Source organism: Lycium ferocissimum, unplaced genomic scaffold (assembly GCF_029784015.1).
Source record: "Lycium ferocissimum isolate CSIRO_LF1 unplaced genomic scaffold, AGI_CSIRO_Lferr_CH_V1 ctg2529, whole genome shotgun sequence".
Classification (NCBI taxonomy): Eukaryota; Viridiplantae; Streptophyta; class Magnoliopsida; order Solanales; family Solanaceae; genus Lycium; species Lycium ferocissimum.
The window spans coordinates 65,827-85,636 of NW_026722179.1; the positions used below are offsets into that span (position 1 = coordinate 65,827).

The following is a 19,810-nucleotide window of genomic DNA, read 5'->3' on the forward strand; positions in this document are numbered from 1 at the left end:
AAGGTTGTATGCCATGTGTTTTGGGTTTTAGGCCCAATGGTAGTGCGCGACACCAGCACATCAGGTTTACTTGATAAGGCCAATAAGTAGAGCATAATAGCATATGATCTAAAATGACAAGTTGATAAGGTGACTGGTCACAAAGAAATCTGACAAATGGATAAGAAAATGTACAAAAATTCCAACTACCTATTATTAATCAGAAAAATAAATAAAAATATTGACTTTTGAGTATCACTTCTAAGTTCACACACCATATTTGATTCTTGAATAGACTAAAATTTTCGTGCTATAAAAATGGCTGCTTTGACACGTGTATCTCCTTACCAATGCCATAAATTAAGTTTAGTAAATCATAGACTTCCAGAATTGTCTTCACTTCTAACAACAACAACCTCATCATTTGTTTCATTTCCAAAGAAAAACAAGAAATTTAGCAGATTTTCAGTTTTGGCCATGGCTGATTTAAACACAAGCACTGTTCTTGTTACTGGTGCTGGCGGTAGAACTGGTAAATTTCCCTTTTCCCCCTTTTGGGCTTTCTTTTTCTTGATTTTGATACACATTCACAAGTAGTCATATCACATATCATTCAGCTTTTTATTTTGTTCCAAAATAAGTGGCTTCAAGAAGAAATTGATTTTATTTTTTAAGAATTACTTTTATTTACCTAATCATAAAATAGTTTTTTTTTAGGCATTTAATTAGGGGTAAATTAGTAAAATACTCTTAATTTTTAAGTAGCACTTTTTTAAGGGCTGTGCACAAACTCAAAAAATCACTTATTATGAAACGGAGGGAGCAAAGATGTAGTTTTTTTCCAAAAATTGTTTATGTAGTTCTTGGGGTGCTAATTCTTGGGGTTTTGTTTATAATTTTGGCTTTTTGTGGAAGTAATGTTAACCGGTTATGTGGGATTAAGGCATATGATGATTACACAATTGTATTTTTTTGGTAGAAAATTTATGAGAGTTAGAGAAGATGTTTCCGGTTGACCGTCGGCACAAAGCAGAGGCAAATCTAAAATTTTTGGAATATGGGTTCACCACAAAAAAAAAAAAAAAAAAAAAAAAAAAAGAGGAAAAAATGTATTAAGCGGGACTTGATCCCTTGACCTCTAGGTAAATAATTCAACCTTTAATCAAGTGGACCATTTAACTTTCTTGTAGTATGGGTTCTAGCGGATAGTATTATACTAATTTTAGAAAATATATACATAAAATACCTAGTTTTATGGAGAAACCATGTGTTCACTTGTCCCAATTTTAGCACCTAAAATCGCCCCTGGCCGCACAAAGAAAAAACAATGAAAATAGAAATAGTATGAGCTAAATACTAAAATAACGGATAGAACAGTCTCAAAATAAGCTATATACTAAAAAAGCACGATAGAACAGTCTGAAAACTTATTTTAGTACATATATTATGCTAGAAAATATTGCTTTTCTCTTTCTTTTCACTCCTTCAAAGAGAATACTCTAAAATAGGAACCTCATCGCGAACCCAAGCGATGAGATTCATTTTCAGGTTAAAGTCCTATTACAATAATATGTAAATTGTTTTCATGTTACCATTGCTTCTCAAATCTATCAAGGAGGTTCTTGATAGCTTTGAAGAATGTATTCTTGATAGCTTTGAAGAATGTACTTTTCTTCTGTTTGTTGTACTATTATTTATCAATTCTTAGGAGTTAGGATCACCCATCGATTAAGTTGTTTCCGATGGTGAAGGTCGTCATATACTCATAGCTTGTATGCTCTAAAACCAAATTTAGTTGGTCTATTGGTTGTTTATTACTACATTTCAAATGCCTGTTTATTAAGTAAACACATGACTGAACTTAAAAATGTTTAAGAACTTTCACACAATGACTTAGATGGTTCTAGTTGAAGAATATTCTACCCGAGTATTCCGGAGCTACGACTTCTCTTGGAATTTTGTCTTTTATGTTCTTGGGCTTCTTGGTAAATAACTAATGCTAGGATTAATCATGTCATGTCAAATGGCTATGAGCTTTAGGTGTCATTTGGTTGGATGTATAAGAATAGTACTGAATGAGGTGTATTAGTAATGCCGGGATTAGTTATGATAGCATTAGAATAGGAATAGTATTGGTATTGTTAATGCCATGATTTACTATGTATAAGGATAGTACTGAATAGGGTGCATAAGTAATACTGGTATTAGTTGTACCAGACTTAAATTTGCGATCAAACATTGTACTAAAGTTTAGTACCAGCATTATTCTACCTAATACACCCTACCAAACTAGCCCTTAAATTATGATGTAAATTGAGCTATTCCTGTTCCTAAGACGACCTACAAGTCCGCCGATCTTTCATTGACAAGTTGTTTAAATTGTAGGATCAATTGTCTACAAGAAGTTGAAGGAGAGGTCAGAGAAATATACAGCTAGAGGATTGGTTAGAACTGAGGAAAGCAAACAAAAAATCGGTGGTGCGGATGATGTTTATATTGGTGATATCAGGAATACTGAGAGTCTTGTTCCTGCTATCCAAGGTATCGATGCTCTTGTTATTCTTACAAGTGCTGTCCCAAAAATGAAACCCGGGTTTGATCCAACAAAAGGTGGAAGACCTGAATTCTATTTTGAGGATGGGGCAAATCCTGAACAGGTACATCATGCTTAGGGTGCTCATTTCCTCAGGTTTTTAGTTGGGATAAGGCATAGAAACCCACCTCAACTATGAAGACCCCTTTTTCTTAGTCTTGAATAACTTATTTTGTTATCAGGAAATTAGTATAATATGAAGAAACTTCAGGGATGACCATAGGACCGTATGGTTTAGGTGTGTAACTGACAATTTCACCATAGTTTGGGTGTGTTTCTGTGCCTTATCCCTTTTTAGTTGTTGTTATCTGACACAAAATTTATTGACTTTGTGTTTTAGGTAGATTGGATTGGCCAAAAGAACCAAATAGATGCTGGTATGGAACAATCTTGGACAATTTTAGTATTTAAAATGTAAGTCTATCTGCTTATCTAAGATATATAATATGCATTTTACAGCTAAAGCTGCTGGTGTGAAGCAGATCGTGCTAGTTGGGTCAATGGGAGGGACAAATCCTAACCACCCCTTGAACAGTTTGGGGAATGGGAATATATTGGTTAGTAATTTGATTCTTTTCATCTTTTTCTTGCAAAAGTACTCTCTTTCCTTTATTTCTTCTGCCAATTTGACGGCCACATTGCCCGACTGTTGCTTTCCACAGCTGCAACAACACTAAGGGGTAGTTTGGTTCTTTGAGTAGGAAGTGAATTATTTATGTATTAAAATCAGCATAATTAGTACCATGATTGGTAGTATTTAGTTGCTATGTATAAAATTGAGCACACCAAGTACAGTGTTTGGTTACTAGTTTACAATCCCGCTAACTAAAACATGTACTCCCTCCGTTTCAATTTATGTGGACCTTTTCGGAGTACGAGGGTCAAACTTTATAATTTTGACATAGATTTTTCAAGTTTGTAAACATAAAATTTATATATTTAGAAACTAAATAAAAAGTACTATAAATCATGATACTTTATAATTCAAATAATTTACAAAAAATGTAAGGAAAACGTGTTTAAAGAACCACCTCGTAGACTCCCCAAATAGTAATAGGTTTACATAAATTGAAATAGAGGGAGTATAAGTTATGAGTCAATTTATGTACTATTTTGTGCAGGGTAGAAGATGGAATAACAGTATATGAATTAGTAATAGTACATGAATAACTAAACGCTGAATAATATTTCTTAATAGTACCAAAAAAAAAAAAACTAAACGCTGAATAATTAATCCCTCCATAACGAATCCCTAAGGCTGTGTGCATACTATTAGCTATTCCATTTTTTTTGTACAAGTTTTTGTTTCTGATGGTGGACTTTCAGAAGCTACTCGAAGTCATGTTAGATGTATTTTTTTTTCTTTTTTTGATAAGTGCATTCCTCAATGATCCTGCCATCGCATGAACACATTAGATGTTATAACTTATATAGATGTTGTGTTGTCCTATGTTTGCATCTTATGAGAGGATGACTATTTTCCAGTTATGTGTTTTTGGAAAAGGATGTTGCTTCAAGGGAATTACTAGTGACAAGTCTTTTAGTTGAATGATGCTTGATTAGTTTCTTACTGTTACCTTTTAACCTTCTTTCTTTTTTGGGAATTATTGTCATCCATAAATTCTGGAAGGCTAACTTTTATGAAGGTTACAGGTTTGGAAGAGAAAGGCTGAACAATATTTGGCTGACTCTGGAATTCCATATACGATTATAAGGTTTGTTAAATGCTCATACCTGTTATGGATATTAAGACATGTTATGTGTGAAATAAACAAGAAAGTGTGTGTCACACTCCTTAGTTTCGAGCACTATCCTAATGCATGAAATTCCTGAGCATTTACTAGGAAGAGTAGAGTATCTAACCTACTGAAGGAACCCAATAATATTTCTAGGTATACTGATCAAAATATTTAAGGCAGGCCGAAGAGATGGATTGTTAGGTAGTAATTTGTTTGTATTTCTCAGTGTGTCATCCTTCGATCTCTATGGAGCATGTAATTCAGTTCTAATAATAAAACAACAACCACAACAACATACCCAATGTAATCCCACAAGTGGAGTCGGGAGAGGGTAGAGTGTACATAGACCTTACCTTACCTGGTAGAGATAGAGAGGTTGTTCCTGATAGACCCTCGGTTCAAGTAAAGCATTTCGCATCAGTTTGAAAAAGGGAATACGGAAATGAAAGTGGCAAGCCGGTAACAGTAACGAAATAATGCGAAGAAAGAAGTACACAGCAGTTGAAAAAATGTATAGTAACAACAACGAAATAATGCGATAACTGAAGCACAAGATAGGGAATTCTTCAAATAATAATTCTAATTTTTTTTTATCAGTTAAGAAAAAAAAAAAAAACATAACCATTGTTAAGGTATCAATTATCTTCCATAAGATAGGGAAACAAATTGTCAATCGATCAACTATGCTTCACTGAAGTCTTACCTAATCTAAAGTATGATCATGTGTCGTATAGAATACTGGAAAGTTGAAGTTAATTAGATAGAACAACTGCAGAACCTACCAAGAATTGGAGAAAGCCATAAAAAAGCTTTCACTAGAATCACCAGTGAGAAAGATATTTAAATCATGCTTCCAGGTATCCTGTGTCACTGGTAGATAAAGGTAATCTCCTCTTCGTGATGGGGATCAAATAGAAAAGGAGAATATTTATGCCTGGAAATAACTGCTAATTTGTATTGACAACGTTGTGACCAACTCATCTAAAAGCTTAGACAGTTAGAAAGAACACACATCACGTGCTAACTAGGTTCTTTTTCATGGTTTACGCAAGTGGAGATTTTTTTGATAATGGATGGAAGTGAGACTCAAACTCAGGATCTTTGCCAGTTTTGATACCATGTTGAACTGTGTGACCAACTCATATAAAAGCTTAAGCTGTTGGAGAGAGCACACTTTTTATATACCTCATTATGTCTCAAAGAGGTGAATTTAGAGAAATGTACATCCTTAAACAACACTAATCTTACCAAAACTCATGCCCTCATTGTTATTCTTATTCCATTGGCTATTTAATTATTCCAGTGAAATGACCTCCATGTTACAATCATCCAAAAATTTTGTTGCTCAAGATTTACTGTTTCATCATCATTGTTATGTCTTGTCTTTGATCAGGGCTGGAGGGTTACAAGATAAAGAAGGTGGTATAAGGGAACTACTTGTTGGAAAGGACGATGAACTTCTCGAGACAGAAACGAAAACTGTTGCTAGGGCTGATGTTGCCGAAGTCTGCATTCAGGTATATTAACGGCCTCGACTCCTTCTGAATTCTACCTAGATGCTTTACTGTTCCTTTGGTCAGCTTCAAGTTCTGTGCTTTAATCACACCGTTTTCTAGAGCTTTGCTCTCTGTTTGGCTCATCTTCCAAGACTAAAGTCTTCGAGGCATTTCGGTGTTGACAGGCACTGCAGTATGAGGAAGCAAAATCTAAGGCATTTGATCTAGCCTCAAAACCTGAGGGAACTGGCACTCCAACTAAGGATTTCAAGGCTCTATTTGCACAAATCACTACTCGTTTCTGATGCACTGCTCATTAGGACTATGTCCAAAATTTTCATCAGTCTATTCTGCCAACATTTGTTCAAAATGGAGGCTAAAAACTTGAAGTAGATCATTGAAAAGATCGACCCCATGGCACCCTTGGAGATGACTTGCCGATAGGTTCTTGTGGAACATCATATTTTTATCATTTCAAGGATACATAATTTGAAGTTTATGGGCTTTGACGCTTGAAAGGCAATGGACAGAATAAGAATTTTTGAAGTAGTGCAAGAGGCAATAATTATGTTATTATTACTTTGCTTGCATTGCATGCTTCATCAAATAATGTTCCAACTTTATGATTTTCATTTTATGCCTCCTTGATGATCATAAACCTTAGCTGATGGATCAAGGCCATGGTTTTAAAGTTCGGATATGTTTGGTATGATGGAAAATATTTTTCCTATTTTCCCTTATTTGGTTGCACACTAAATACCTTGGAAAATGTTTTCCTCAAAATAGGAGAAAAGTATTTTTTTTGAGGAAAAAAATTTCCGAGTCAATAAAAACACACCAATGCATCCCCAATCCGTCCCACCCACTCCCACTCCCGCCCCCTCGGTATCCCACCTACTACCCCTGCCTACCCCACCTACCCCCAACCGCCGTCCCAGCCTGCCCACACCCTTTCTACCTAACCTCCCACCCCGCATACTCCCACCACCAGAAGTTGTACTCTAAACTTAAAAATCTCATAGTGTTTTGCTTTGAGTATATGCAAATGCTATTAAAAATGACATTTTTCAACTTGCCATCAAACATAAGAAAATGAGGAGGATATTAACTTATTTTTCGAAAAAATATTTTCTAGAAAAACATTTTCCTGTCGTACCAACCTTCATGTGTAAATGGTTTTCAAGGAAAGCATTTTGGGGAGTAAATTCCCATGAGAATCAAAACTTCACCATTTCGCTGACCCCCATTTCCCTACTATTCTTTTTTTAACTATTGATTATTCATTTTTCTCATCTAACTTGACTAACTTCTAAAATATACAAGATGACTTCAAGTTTGACGAAGCCATGTACAATATGTTTTTTATTTTTATTTTTGTGCAACTTGAATCCTTGAGTTATTGAGTTTCTTTTTTAAGATTTCTCTCATTGACGCAGGTTACTGAATAGCCAATATTAACGTTACAAATTGAAGAGCACAAATGTAGTTAATACACAAACCTTATACTCCTATATTACTACACAACTATTTCAAGAATCTGACTAATTAACAATCTATAGAAAGTGACAAAAACAAAACTTGAAGCTCAAGACAAAGAATTCAACAAAATACAATTCACTTCTAACGCCTCATCTGGTTTTGATTTGTGAAAATTGTTCGAACAATAACTTACAATAAAAAAAAGTATAGCATAATTGAAACTACAAATTCATTTTTCAAACTAAACAATTACATTCTGATCATATAATTACTTGGTCTGACAAATATGCCAAACTGTGTAATTACGCCCAATTACATCCAATTCCAATTACATGAGTGGCTTTCCAAACAGGCTCCAAATATCTTAGAAAATCATGTTTTTTTCAAAATAAGAGAAAATTAATGTTTTTCTTAAATATTTCAAGAAAAACATTTTCGAATTAATAAAAACACACCAAAGCATCCCCAACTCAACCCCGCACTAGCTATCCAACCCCTACCTACCGCCCCTAACCACTACCCCCGTGCGCCTACCCCTCCCAGCCTCAAAATTCAAGAACCTCATAATGTTTTGCTTTGTGTATATACAATTAATGCTCTTAAAAAATATTTTTCAATTCTTGCTTACCAAACACAAGAAATTGAGTAGGAAAATCACTTATTTTTTCAAAAATATTTTCTTGAAAACATTTTCCGTCGTACCAAACACACCCTAGAAGTCAAATATATGGCAGATAATTAACACACCAAAATCTAGAAGCATGAGGTAGTGATATTTTCAGCTCATGTTAGCCAAATATAGCGGTAGCTACGAGCTAGCTCCTTAAACTGTGCTCGAGTATAATTGATCTAGCAAGTACACCTTGAAATATTCAACTCTATTAGATAGACAAGAGATCTTGGAAATATGGAAGAATGCAATTATATTGCCACATGTGGATCGACTATCATCAGATAACCTACCTAATCCATATTAGGAAAGCAAAACCATGCCTTGGCGGAAGGCTTAAAGTGAAGACCAAGGACTCATGTGCTTGGTCTTCTTATTTGTTACTATAATGGGGCTCGCCAATTTGCGTACCTCGACTATAGACTTGCTACCTCCTACCAAGATAGGTGTTGGATAATTCTATTAATCAATGATCTATTAATTTAAATCTTAAATTCAAAGGGTCATGTTCACTTCATTGACCACTAGACCATACCCTTAAATGCTAATTACCTTTTAGATAGAAAAATGATGCTCTCCTAAATCATGCAAGAATTGGCACAACATTAGAGAGCAAATTAAAGGACACGTCTTGTTAGAGGTGGCAATTTCAGCCATATTTTGAAAATTAGCTCATTTCACCCATATTTTAGTGAGTTGGGTCACTCATATTTCAAGTGGATAAATATGAACTTCAAGTATCTTTTTAATCCATAAAAATATAGGTAAAATATGAGTACCCATATATAAACTCACTAAACCTAGTAACAACTCATTTTCCTCAAAATAGAAGAAATGTTTTTCATAAAAATTTGAGGGAAACCATTTTCCCGATCCTTGAAAAAAACACCAACTCACCTCTAACCCTAACCCACCCCACCCACGCTCGCCCCATTGCCACAAGACACTCCCCCCCCCCCCCCCCCCCCAAACACACATTTTCTATTTCATATATTTTATTTTACTTTTTTAAAAAACTTATAAAAAGTGACAAACTTTTTCTTACCCCCACCCCATCCCCCTTATCCCCCCCCCCCCCAATTTTTTTTTTGTTTCATAGTATATTTTATTTTTATACAAAAAAAAATAATTTTTCTTACCCCCACCCCCGCCCCGCTCCCCCCCCCAACCACCCACCTCCTCCTCCCCCCCCCCCCCCCCCCCACAACAACCAAATTTTATGTTTCAAATATTTTACTTTTATAAAAAAAATGAGAAATTTTTTCTTACCCCATGCCCCCCCCCCCCACCAGCTCCCACCACACCACATTTTCTTTTTCACATATTTTATCGTTTATATAAAAAGTGAGAACCTTTTTCTTACCCCACACCCCACCCCTTCCATGATGCCCCCCCCTCCATTTCTATTTCATATATTTTTTACTTTTATAAAAAAATGAAAAAAAAAAAAAATCTTACCCCCCCCCCCCCCCCCGCCCCTACCCCCGAAATTTATATTTCATAATATTTAATTATAAATATATAAAAAATTAATTTAATTTGACAAAAGAAAAAATTATAAACATTACACTTAAAAAAGGGCAAAAAACATATATGTACATGGTAAGAGGGTATATTTACAGAACATGACGATATTTTTCAGTTTACAAAATATATCAATAAACTTGTTACAAAATCTATACGAATTAGGTAAATTAAAAAGAAGCAAATAAAACACATTAAATAAAAGGAACATCGTTTTACTTATTTTATCCAATTCAAAATTTAGAGATAAATCGATTTTCTCCAACTTTGCTTGCTTATTTCATCTACTTTTCTCTCCCCATTCAAAATTAAGAGATATTGTTACCTAATTTTCTCCAACTTTTACTCAAAAAGTCCAATATAATCAGTAATTTTTATGCACAAAGTTCATACATCAAAAAACATATATGTATAATCTTCCTATGCAATATGTATAACTGTATAGATTCTTATAATTTTTATATATGAAATATGTATAAAAATTATATGTGTATTTTGCTTATTATAACGTACATATAAATTGTATAAAATCTAATCAAAGTATGTATAAATTTTGAGAAAAATATGTATAATAAACTTGTAATTGATACAAACCAGATTCCATACAAAGTTCATACACCAGAAAATAAATATATATTAATTTTTGTATGCAATATGTATAAATGTATAAATTCGTTATAATTTCTATGTATGAAATATGTATAAAAGTTGTATGTATATTGTGATTATGATAAAGTACATATAAATTGTATAAAATCTGATCAAAGTATGTATAGATTATGAGAAAGTATATATGTATAACAAGTTTTCTGATTGTTACAAATCAAATTCCATCCACATTTCATACACATATCAGTTTTCAACATTTTAAAGACTAATTGATATCGAATTTGTTCGCATTTCATACACATTGTGCGCATATATAAACTGTAGTTTTTCAACATTTTTTAAAACTACAGTTTATATAATTTATACAGATTTTCAAAACACACAATGATCATATATATCTCAAAACGATACAAATCAAAATTTATATACAATTAATACACAAGTTAGTAATCAAAAATACTTTGTAATATTGGTTTGAAAATTTATATTAGGAGAGAAGCTGAATTTTAGGTATGAAAATGGTGTCTATTAAAGAGGGAGAGAGAGAAATATTTTTAAAAAGAAGAAGAATTTGAATGGTAACTATCCTAGAATTAAGTCCACACTTAAAATAAGATTTTCTTCCTTAAAAAAAGCCTAATTTCGTGGATATCCCATTAAGCCCAAATCTGGTATACTTTGTAATTTTGTTGGTATGTTTTGTAAATAAGAAAAAGTATCCTTATGTTTTGTAATATACAGTCTTAATTAGCTATTATTAGGTCATTTTCCCCTTAAAAAAATATTGCACTTGTATAATATGGGCCAATCCATAACTAACCCATTCATTACATATATAACCCATAGTTTTTTATTTACAAACATAACGATATATAACAAAACATGACAGATTTTCATATATTTTTCATTTTTTTTCCATTTTTTTTTAAAAAGAATTTTTATATATATTTTTTTAAAAAAAATAATTTTTATATATTTTTAAAAAAAATAGTTTTTATATTTTTTAAAAAATAATTTTTTTTTCTCAAAGGCTTAAAAAATTACTTCCCGTATGAAAAATGTATGAAATGTATATGTGTGAGCGAAATTTTTAATATTCATACACAACATTGTGAGCGAAAACTTTCAACTTGACCAATGTTGTTGTAGTTGTATTAATTTTCTAGAAACCTAATATGAACTTTATACGAAAAATGTGAATGAAATTCTAAGTCTTGAAAGATAACCACCCATATGCCACCATAAAATTTTGAGCGTAATGTTTGTCATCGATATATATAGTTCTTCATAATAAAATATCGAATTTTTTTGATTACACATTTAAATACACAAAATTTCGATTATTTTAAGTCTTGAATGTTATATCAAATTTGTATACAATGTTGTTGTAGTTATTAATTTGAAAGCAAATTTAACATGAACTTTATCACCCACTGAAAATGTGAGCAAAATTTTAAGACTTGATGCGAGATACAAATTTCATATTGTTTTCATACACATAGGTTTTTTGCGGATTTTTTTTATACACATTTCATATCGTTTTCATCACTAAATTTTGAGTAACTTTTAAGCCTTGAGCGAGATATACACATTTCATACAACTTTCATACATAAATTTTTGAGCAAAAAAAAACATTTAAAAAAATTAATTTTTTTAAAAAAATAAAAAGTAATTTTTTTTTTTTTAAAAAAAAAAAAGCATGTTTTGTATAGGTTTTGTAATGTTATGTTTTGTAAATATAAAACTATCTTAATACAAAAATAAATATTTATATAATAAGATGTATATATACGTAGTTGTCCCTTCATTTATCACCCAACCCATATTTACCCATATGAAATATGGCAAGTTGAAACTCAACCCATTTTTGTTTAAACCATTTTGAACCAACCCAAATCCAACCAAACCCACCCATTTGCCACCACTACGTCTTGTCATGTTATAGTAATATATCATTTTTTTGCTCGGATTGCCCTTCTTTTGGGGTGGTCATTAATTTTTGTCCCTCAAATTAGTGGTGTTTAATATTTGTCTTTTTCTTAACTTTCTTATATTTTTGTAGTGTTCAAAAAAGAAAAAAAATAAGTTGGGATTCACAAACTACCCATAAGTTGGACCGCTAATTATGTCTTAAGGCAAAAGTTAAGGCAAACTTTTGCCCAAAATTAGGCCTCAAGGCCTTTTGCAAAAGTTTTTGGCGACCAAATGGCTGGCTAACAAAATTCCAAACACTAAATTTTTTCCCCTAAATTAGTTTGAAACTCAACTTATGCCTTGTGATTTTTTTTGTTTTTTAATGTTTGATTGAGCGGGGGTTCGAACCCGGAACCAAAGAACTTATAGTGAAGGACAAAAATTAAAGACCACTGATTTGAGGGACAAAAATTAAAGACCAACCCCAGTGAAGGACAATCCTGCAAATTACCCGCATATCGCAAGGTCACAATTTACCAAAATAAAATTGCAAGGCTACTAAAATACTTCTATCGATAGAACATAAGAAGCTGTAACAATAAACATCACATCAAAATAAGAATTTTACTCAATAAATTTAATTAAGAACAAATATTAAATTTTGACTTTAGGTCATTTATCCTTTTGAGCCGTCCTTGAATACACCTTTTATTTCAAAAATTAAATATACAAGGGAGATAGCTAAAAAACAATTCGTTGAAAAATATCTTTGTTTAAAAGATAAATTAGAAACAGCATAAATTATCACCTTGAAAATTGAATTGTGAAGTTCCTTTTTTAAAAAAAAAAAATAAAAAATTCCCCTCACTTGACTAATTTGCGAATATTTTATGTCACTTAGATGATTTTGTAAAAATGATGTGGAATGACCAGTTTTGGGTCTGCTATTAGTGTTTGGCACTGTTTAAATGTAGTTAAGATAACCAACTCTCCATTAAAATAAGTGTGAAATTAAGGGCCTTTGTGCCATTTGCTCTCATCTCTTTCACTAGACCCAAAACATGTTTGGGAACTCCAAGATATGTTCTGAAGTTTTACTTGTATAAATTTGAACCTCATAACATTGCCCTAAATTCTACAAATTATTAGATTTCTACTCTGCTTTTTCTTTCCAATTCTTGTTTGTTTCTACTCTATACCAAATAAGATTGTAATGCGAATAAGTAGTTGGGTTCAAATGCACACGCAAGTATACATGGTCGACAAGTTAGTAATTACAGTGCATTTTCTAAATTAAACTAATACAGATTATACAAGCGATTTCCCAAGAGTGGATTTTGATTAACTATAACTTGAGCAAGTAAAGAAAACAAGCAGGCAAATAAACTTGGGTTGCAGAATTCAATGAGAGAAAATATACAGGGGTTATTGATCAAGCTAATTGTCCTGTTGAGTTATTCTCTTAAGTTGACTATGGTTTAGTGAATTGATAGGGTTAATAAGCTCGTGAAAATCTGCCTAGTTCTTACTCAACCATCCAAGTTAATGTAATGTCAACATTTTTATGGAATTAGATTAACAAGAACACATTAATAATTCCAATAAAATAACCGTATAATTTTATCCTAATAGGGAATCTTTTCCCTGAGGTCCCAATTTAAGAACTTGTCCTATTCAATCTTATTGCAATCTAAAGTTTCCATTGGGTCATTAATTTTTGTTTTACTATATCTAATTCCCTTTAGGCCTGATCTGCAGGAATAACCACAAGAGTAAACTGCAGATCTTGCCCTCTTATTTGTAGCCACTGTTACCAGCTAAACCGCATTTGTAGCAATAGCCAAAGAGGTAATTTTGTAAATGTAGCCATTTTTGCCATCAACTAAACCATATTTGCAGAGATATCGAAAATAGGTTACTTCTGCAAATATGGCCATTCGTCCCTTTAACTACAATTGCAAATCCGATCTAAAATAGTCCGATTTGCAAAACCAGCCTTTTAACACTTGCATTCAGAATTTTGAGAAAACAAGTTAAAAGCTACTCTATACAAATTCAGGAATCAGAAATACACATAACAGGTCGTGTTTATATGCTTTTAACAAAAGAATCAAGTTTCAACATTTAAAACACAGTTGAAATGAATTGAATCTGGAACTTTCCATTATCATTTCTAATAGCCATATTTACATTACTGAGTAAGGAAGTTACCTAAGTAGCAAAACTCGTAAATATCAAGAGTTGTCATGTCGTATCTTCATCAGTCCATTAATGATGGACCTAAACACTAGTACTAGTATTTATTTCAAGATCATCTCTTGGAAGCTGGCTAACTCATTGCTAAAAAATGGGAAAGAGCGATGTATAAATTTTGTAGCTGAAGAGCAAATTCGTTGCTATTTCTATTTAGTAACAGATTAATTATAAGCCACAAATTATTTTAAAAATTCTGTTAGCTACGAGCAATTTAGCAATAGATTAACGAAAAAGTTTATAGCTTATTCCATTTTTTTTTGTAGTGGCTAGAAGTAATTTTGTCATGATGAACATTAGGAGTTGGAAAACTGTCAAATTAAGCTAATGTTAGGACATAGATTTGGTCGAAACATGAAACAATGAGTTTTTGAAGTTGTGTTGAAAAGTAGTTTTTGGAAACTGAAGTTGTGTTTGGTCATGCATTTTACTTTAAAAAAAAATTAAAGTTTTGTGAGTGGAAGAAAAGATTTTAGGAAAATTTACTTGTTATAGCTACTTTTACTACCTATTTAATGTTAATAACTACCTTTTATTAAAATTAATAATAATAGCTAATTAATTTTCTAAATTACCCATTATAGATACAAATAACTTCCACTTATCAGTTCACAAATACACCGTAAATAAAGGGAAACACTATCTCATCTTCCCATTTTTGAAACGCACGTAATATACTTTAGTTTCGCTCTCCTTTCCATTAATTTTAGCCTTTTTTTTCTCATCGAATATATCCATTACCATCAAGCACGATTTCACTACATTTCTTGTGCCGAGATTCGTGGGGGGGTGGTGTATTTGTGTAAGTTTTTCATTTTTTTGTGTATTTTAGTCAACTTAATTCTATATTCTTGACGTTTTCAAAAATTATAACTTTCAATTCTCAAGGTTTTCCAATTTGAGTAGTGAAAAACATCAAGTAATGGCGGATGAAAGCATATCTAAGTACGGTTACAAGAGGTATCCCACATACTCTTCAAAATTTAGATTCCCCTTCGTTTGATTTGGGTATTTCTCACAACAACATGATGTTGATGCGACTTTCCGCCGAGAAACTTGTTGCCGAAAGGAGATCTAAGAAAATCCATGATCCTTCCGTAATCGAAATCCTTCAACCGTTAATTTGGAAAAAAATTGATTTTGATACCGCCACAAAGAGGAGAAAAACATCCGATGTTGCTTATAGTAGCAAAGGGAAAAATGTTGTAGAGAGATGTCGGAGAACAACAATTAACGATGAACAAGCTGGGTATTTTTTCATTGATTATATATATATTTTTTGTGAATAAAATTATATTGTACATGTTGCTCAAATTCGGTTAATGATTCATGTATTTTTGACCGCATCCGTAAGTATAGTTGCATGTATTTATTGATCCGAACATTTCATTAATAGAGGGGATAGCATTCGTATGTATTTTTGTATTGTTTGAATTAGTTTTGTATATGAAACATACGTAGAACTGTGTCATGTATTTCACTAACCATTTTTTGTTATCAACATATAAAACTATGTATCATGTATTTGTAATTCCTCACATTTATGTATTTTTTCAATTTTACTAATGTGTTATGTATGTTTTAATAAGCAGGCATGTGTAAATGTCAAATAAAAGGGGTATTTGTTCAACTTTTGTCACCTAAACATCTTAATAACTGTGTTTTCGCATGTATTTATTGATCTGAACATTTCATTAATAGAGGGGATAGCATTCGTATTTATTTTTGTTGTATTTTGAAATATTGTGTATATAAAACATACATACAAGTGTCATATATTTCACTAAACATTTTTGTTATCAAAATATCAAACTATGTATCATGTATTTGTAATTCCTCACATTTGTGCAATTGTTCAAATTAAAATTATGTATGTTTTAAAAGTGCATATGTATGATAAAAGGTGTATTATGTTCAATTTTTGTCATCTAAACATCACCGTGTTTTTGTTTGCATGTATTTATTGATTCAAACTCATATGGGATAGCATTCGCATGTATTTTTGTATCTCATGTGTTGCCATTCTATTCAAACGTCCCCCCGGGTTAAACGTCCCCCCACTAACCAATACGTTATGCTTCATATATGAACAATAACATTAAAGATGAGTTGAAGGAAAACGACCGATAGACAATTCAAGCTATTTTCCAAAACTGTTTTTGGAAAATATATGCAGATGCAAGTTGATACCGAGGTGCAGGGTCAGTTATTTAGGTGTTTTATGGTTAGGGAATTGAAGCGTAGTAATAGCGATGCGTTTGTTATCGATATTAATGGGACGGAATTGACATTCGGTCTTTTTGAATTTGCTTTAATTACTGGTTTGAAGTGTTACGGGATGGATGAAATTGTTTTTGACGAGGGTCCCAAAAGATTGTTGGATGAATATTTCGGTGGTTCAACTAATAGTGTTTTAAAGATGACTTTAAATAAGTGCTTTGAAGACAAGGATTGGGGTGTTGGTGATAATGCAGATGAAGATGCTGTAAAGATTGCGATCCTGTATTTCATTCATAATTACATACTTTCAAGTGAAAAAGGAACGTCACAGTCCCAAGACATCATTTTGACTTGGTGGAGAGTGAACAAGACAATGAATATACATGGGGTAAGGAAGCATTCGATGATTTGATTAAGAGTATTCACCACAAGATGGACAAGCCGGCAGTTTTATTGTCTACGGGGTTTTCCTTTTGCTATGCAAGTGTGGATATATAGTGCTTTCGCCTAATGTTGACCCTAATTTAATGGTTAAAACCGGAAGCCGAATCCCAAGAATGTTTAACTGGAGAACAGTGAACCAAAAGCCATCAGTTAACTACTTGATGTTGGGCATGTTTAAGGACGGTGAGGTAAAATACTTACATTAAATATATGCTTATCAACTAGTTTTTTTACACTTGCATTTTGTGCATTTTGCGTATTTATTTTGCATTTTTGTGTTTTTTAGTCGCTGTGTATTTTTGTAAGATAACACTTGCATTTTTTGTATTTTTTTAAAATATCTATACTTGCATTTTGTGTAGGTATTTTTTTCACTTGCATTTTGTGTAGTGTAGTCCGTGTGTATTTGTAAAATACACGAGAGGTTCTAAATCGACAGCTTCACAATACATTATGTGCGGAGATTATGTAAATTCAACAACATTATTCCAACCATATAGAGGTTGAGAAGCTTGGTCTCGCGTGATACCCGGTTACCGTACCGCACCACCATCCTCAAACACACCAAGAGGAGGAAAATGAATATGCAGATTTTACCACAACACCCCCCCCCCCCCCCCATATTGCCGCCGCCAAGAAAACTCAAAAGAACGATGATTCAAAATCTCCACCGCACAAGAAGCCTAGGAAGATGTTGACGGCGGCATTGCTTCGAAGTCACCAACCACAATCCCAAAAAACCTACGCTTGGACAATCATCTAAAACCCGTTTCGGTGGTAGATAAGTCGGTTCAATCAAAGGAAAAAGAAAAAGTGGCTCCAAGTGTCCACCGCGTTCCCGTTGACGACGTATCAACAAAGCACATCGGCTTGACCTCACAAGTTTGAGGCACGAACTTAATCAATTTAATCAGAAGTAAGTTTTTTAATTTTATTTTGATATTCATCAAACTACAATAAACGAGGATTTTACGATGAATTTGTTGTTTTTACCATTTAGGTGCTTGCCGAATTCAAGGTTGTTTTTTACCGAGCTCAAGGATCTTCGCAAAACTATTGATAAAAATTTCAAAAAAAGTTTTGGAACATGTCAAAGGGAATCAAAACTCGTAAAAGGTAAAAAAATCAATAAATACATATTCAAACGATTGCCTTCAATGTGAAGTAGGAAGCATATGTATCTAACAAATACATTTTTTTTTTTTAGGATGATGATGGTGAAACTCAAGTTCCTTTACATGATGGCAACATACATCAACAAGCCGATGATTACATGGACCATGGTGACGATACTCACATGGAGACCGATACGGGTGATGTGCATCCCAGAGGTATATGTTTTTTTTTTCGTAGTGTATTTATGTATTTGTTATTGATATGAAAAACAGTAATGTCATGTATTTTTTTTATGTACCGTTTTGTTTGACAGCATTACTGTTCACTGTTTTCATTATGTATTTGTTTACTGCATTTGGACATCATTAACAAATACATTCTATGTATTTAATATAGTTTTTAATCTATTAGATTCATATATTTTATATGCTTTTGGCCTGTGTTTTTTATAAGGAGAAGGGTCTTGCAGCGGATATTCAAGTTGGTTTTGACAATGATAGCGTGCGATACGCCGAAAGCTTCAACCGAAGAGATTGCGGAAGGAGGTGATCATTCAGAGAACAAGACTTCGGTTGAACGTCCAAAGGATCCAAAGAGGTATATATATATTTTTTTTACTCATTTTGTATATCTTATTTTTTAAAAAATATAATTCGTATGATGAAAATTTGGGAGATACTTGCATTCAAAATATTATGTATTTGATATTAATATGACAAAAGAGTAGTGTCATGTATTTGTTTGTGTACCGTTTGTTTGACAATGACATGACGGTTCAATGCTTTTCTTTATGTATTTGTTTACTGATTTTGGACATCATCAACAAATACTTTCTCATGTATTAATGTATTTTATATAGTTCTTTATATATTAAATTCATGTTTTTTTATAGACTTTTGGCCTCTGTTTTTTTTTAAGGAAAAGGTCATTGCACCGGATATTCAATTTGATATTGGCAATGAGAGCGTCGATACGATGGAAGCTTCAACCCAAGAGATTGCAGAAGGAGGTGATCTTTCAGGAGAACCGAAGACTTCGGTTGAACGTGCGGGGAAACATACTATGGAAGAGAAAAAATGTTCTGATGATTCAAATAATTTCGAGGTTCGATAACAATATTCGATTCACCCATTGTTTCTCGTTTTAAAATGTATCATACAATTGATTGAATAATTTTTTTTTTTTTTGAGTAGATGATCGCACGGTGCTAGCAAATATAGCAGAATCGAAATGACTAACGAACAAGTTCAAGAGGAAAAATCGAGGAAAACACCACCAATCGTCTTAGAGGAACCCCGTGCTAGTTTTAACGCGTTGTGCTCGTTGTCTCGTGGTTGATCGATGAGTATTTACCAAGCCAAACCCCGTGGGAAGAAATCATGTTACATCCATATTTCACACGAGCTACACGCCCCAGTAAATACAAGTCTTCACCGTTTGTGACAGATTTTGGTATATATCTTCTTTTTAATTTACTAGTTTGTTTTTTTAATACGCAACTGTTAATGTTTAAAGACCAAATACACAGGTAGTAGTTCGGGAAAGAATCATGTACATGGGTTTGACAAAAAATATCCATTCCACATAGATCCCATTCATCGGTCCACTTGATGTACGTATGGTGAATGAATACCGTACTTGGCTTCAAACGGTCTTGTGAGACACGATAGCAAGTATGTGTTTTTCTCATAGTTTTACATATAGTGATTCCGCATGATTTTTGTGAATAAGTTGAGGTATTTTGTTTTTTTGTTGCCGCGTAAAAGAACTACG

General features: G+C 32.8%; 1 protein-coding gene across 1 annotated transcript; it reads left to right on the forward strand.

The window, feature by feature from the left end:
* The first annotated feature begins 211 nt into the window (after positions 1-211).
* Positions 212-6,439, forward strand: LOC132043478 (uncharacterized protein At5g02240). Its single transcript, XM_059433948.1, has 7 exons — positions 212-511; positions 2,365-2,636; positions 2,913-2,949; positions 3,032-3,129; positions 4,226-4,287; positions 5,705-5,828; positions 5,993-6,439. Exons 1-7 carry the CDS (start codon positions 298-300, stop codon positions 6,110-6,112), a joined length of 927 nt encoding a protein of 308 aa, XP_059289931.1. The 5' UTR covers positions 212-297; the 3' UTR covers positions 6,113-6,439.
* Positions 6,440-19,810: the final 13,371 nt, after the last annotated feature.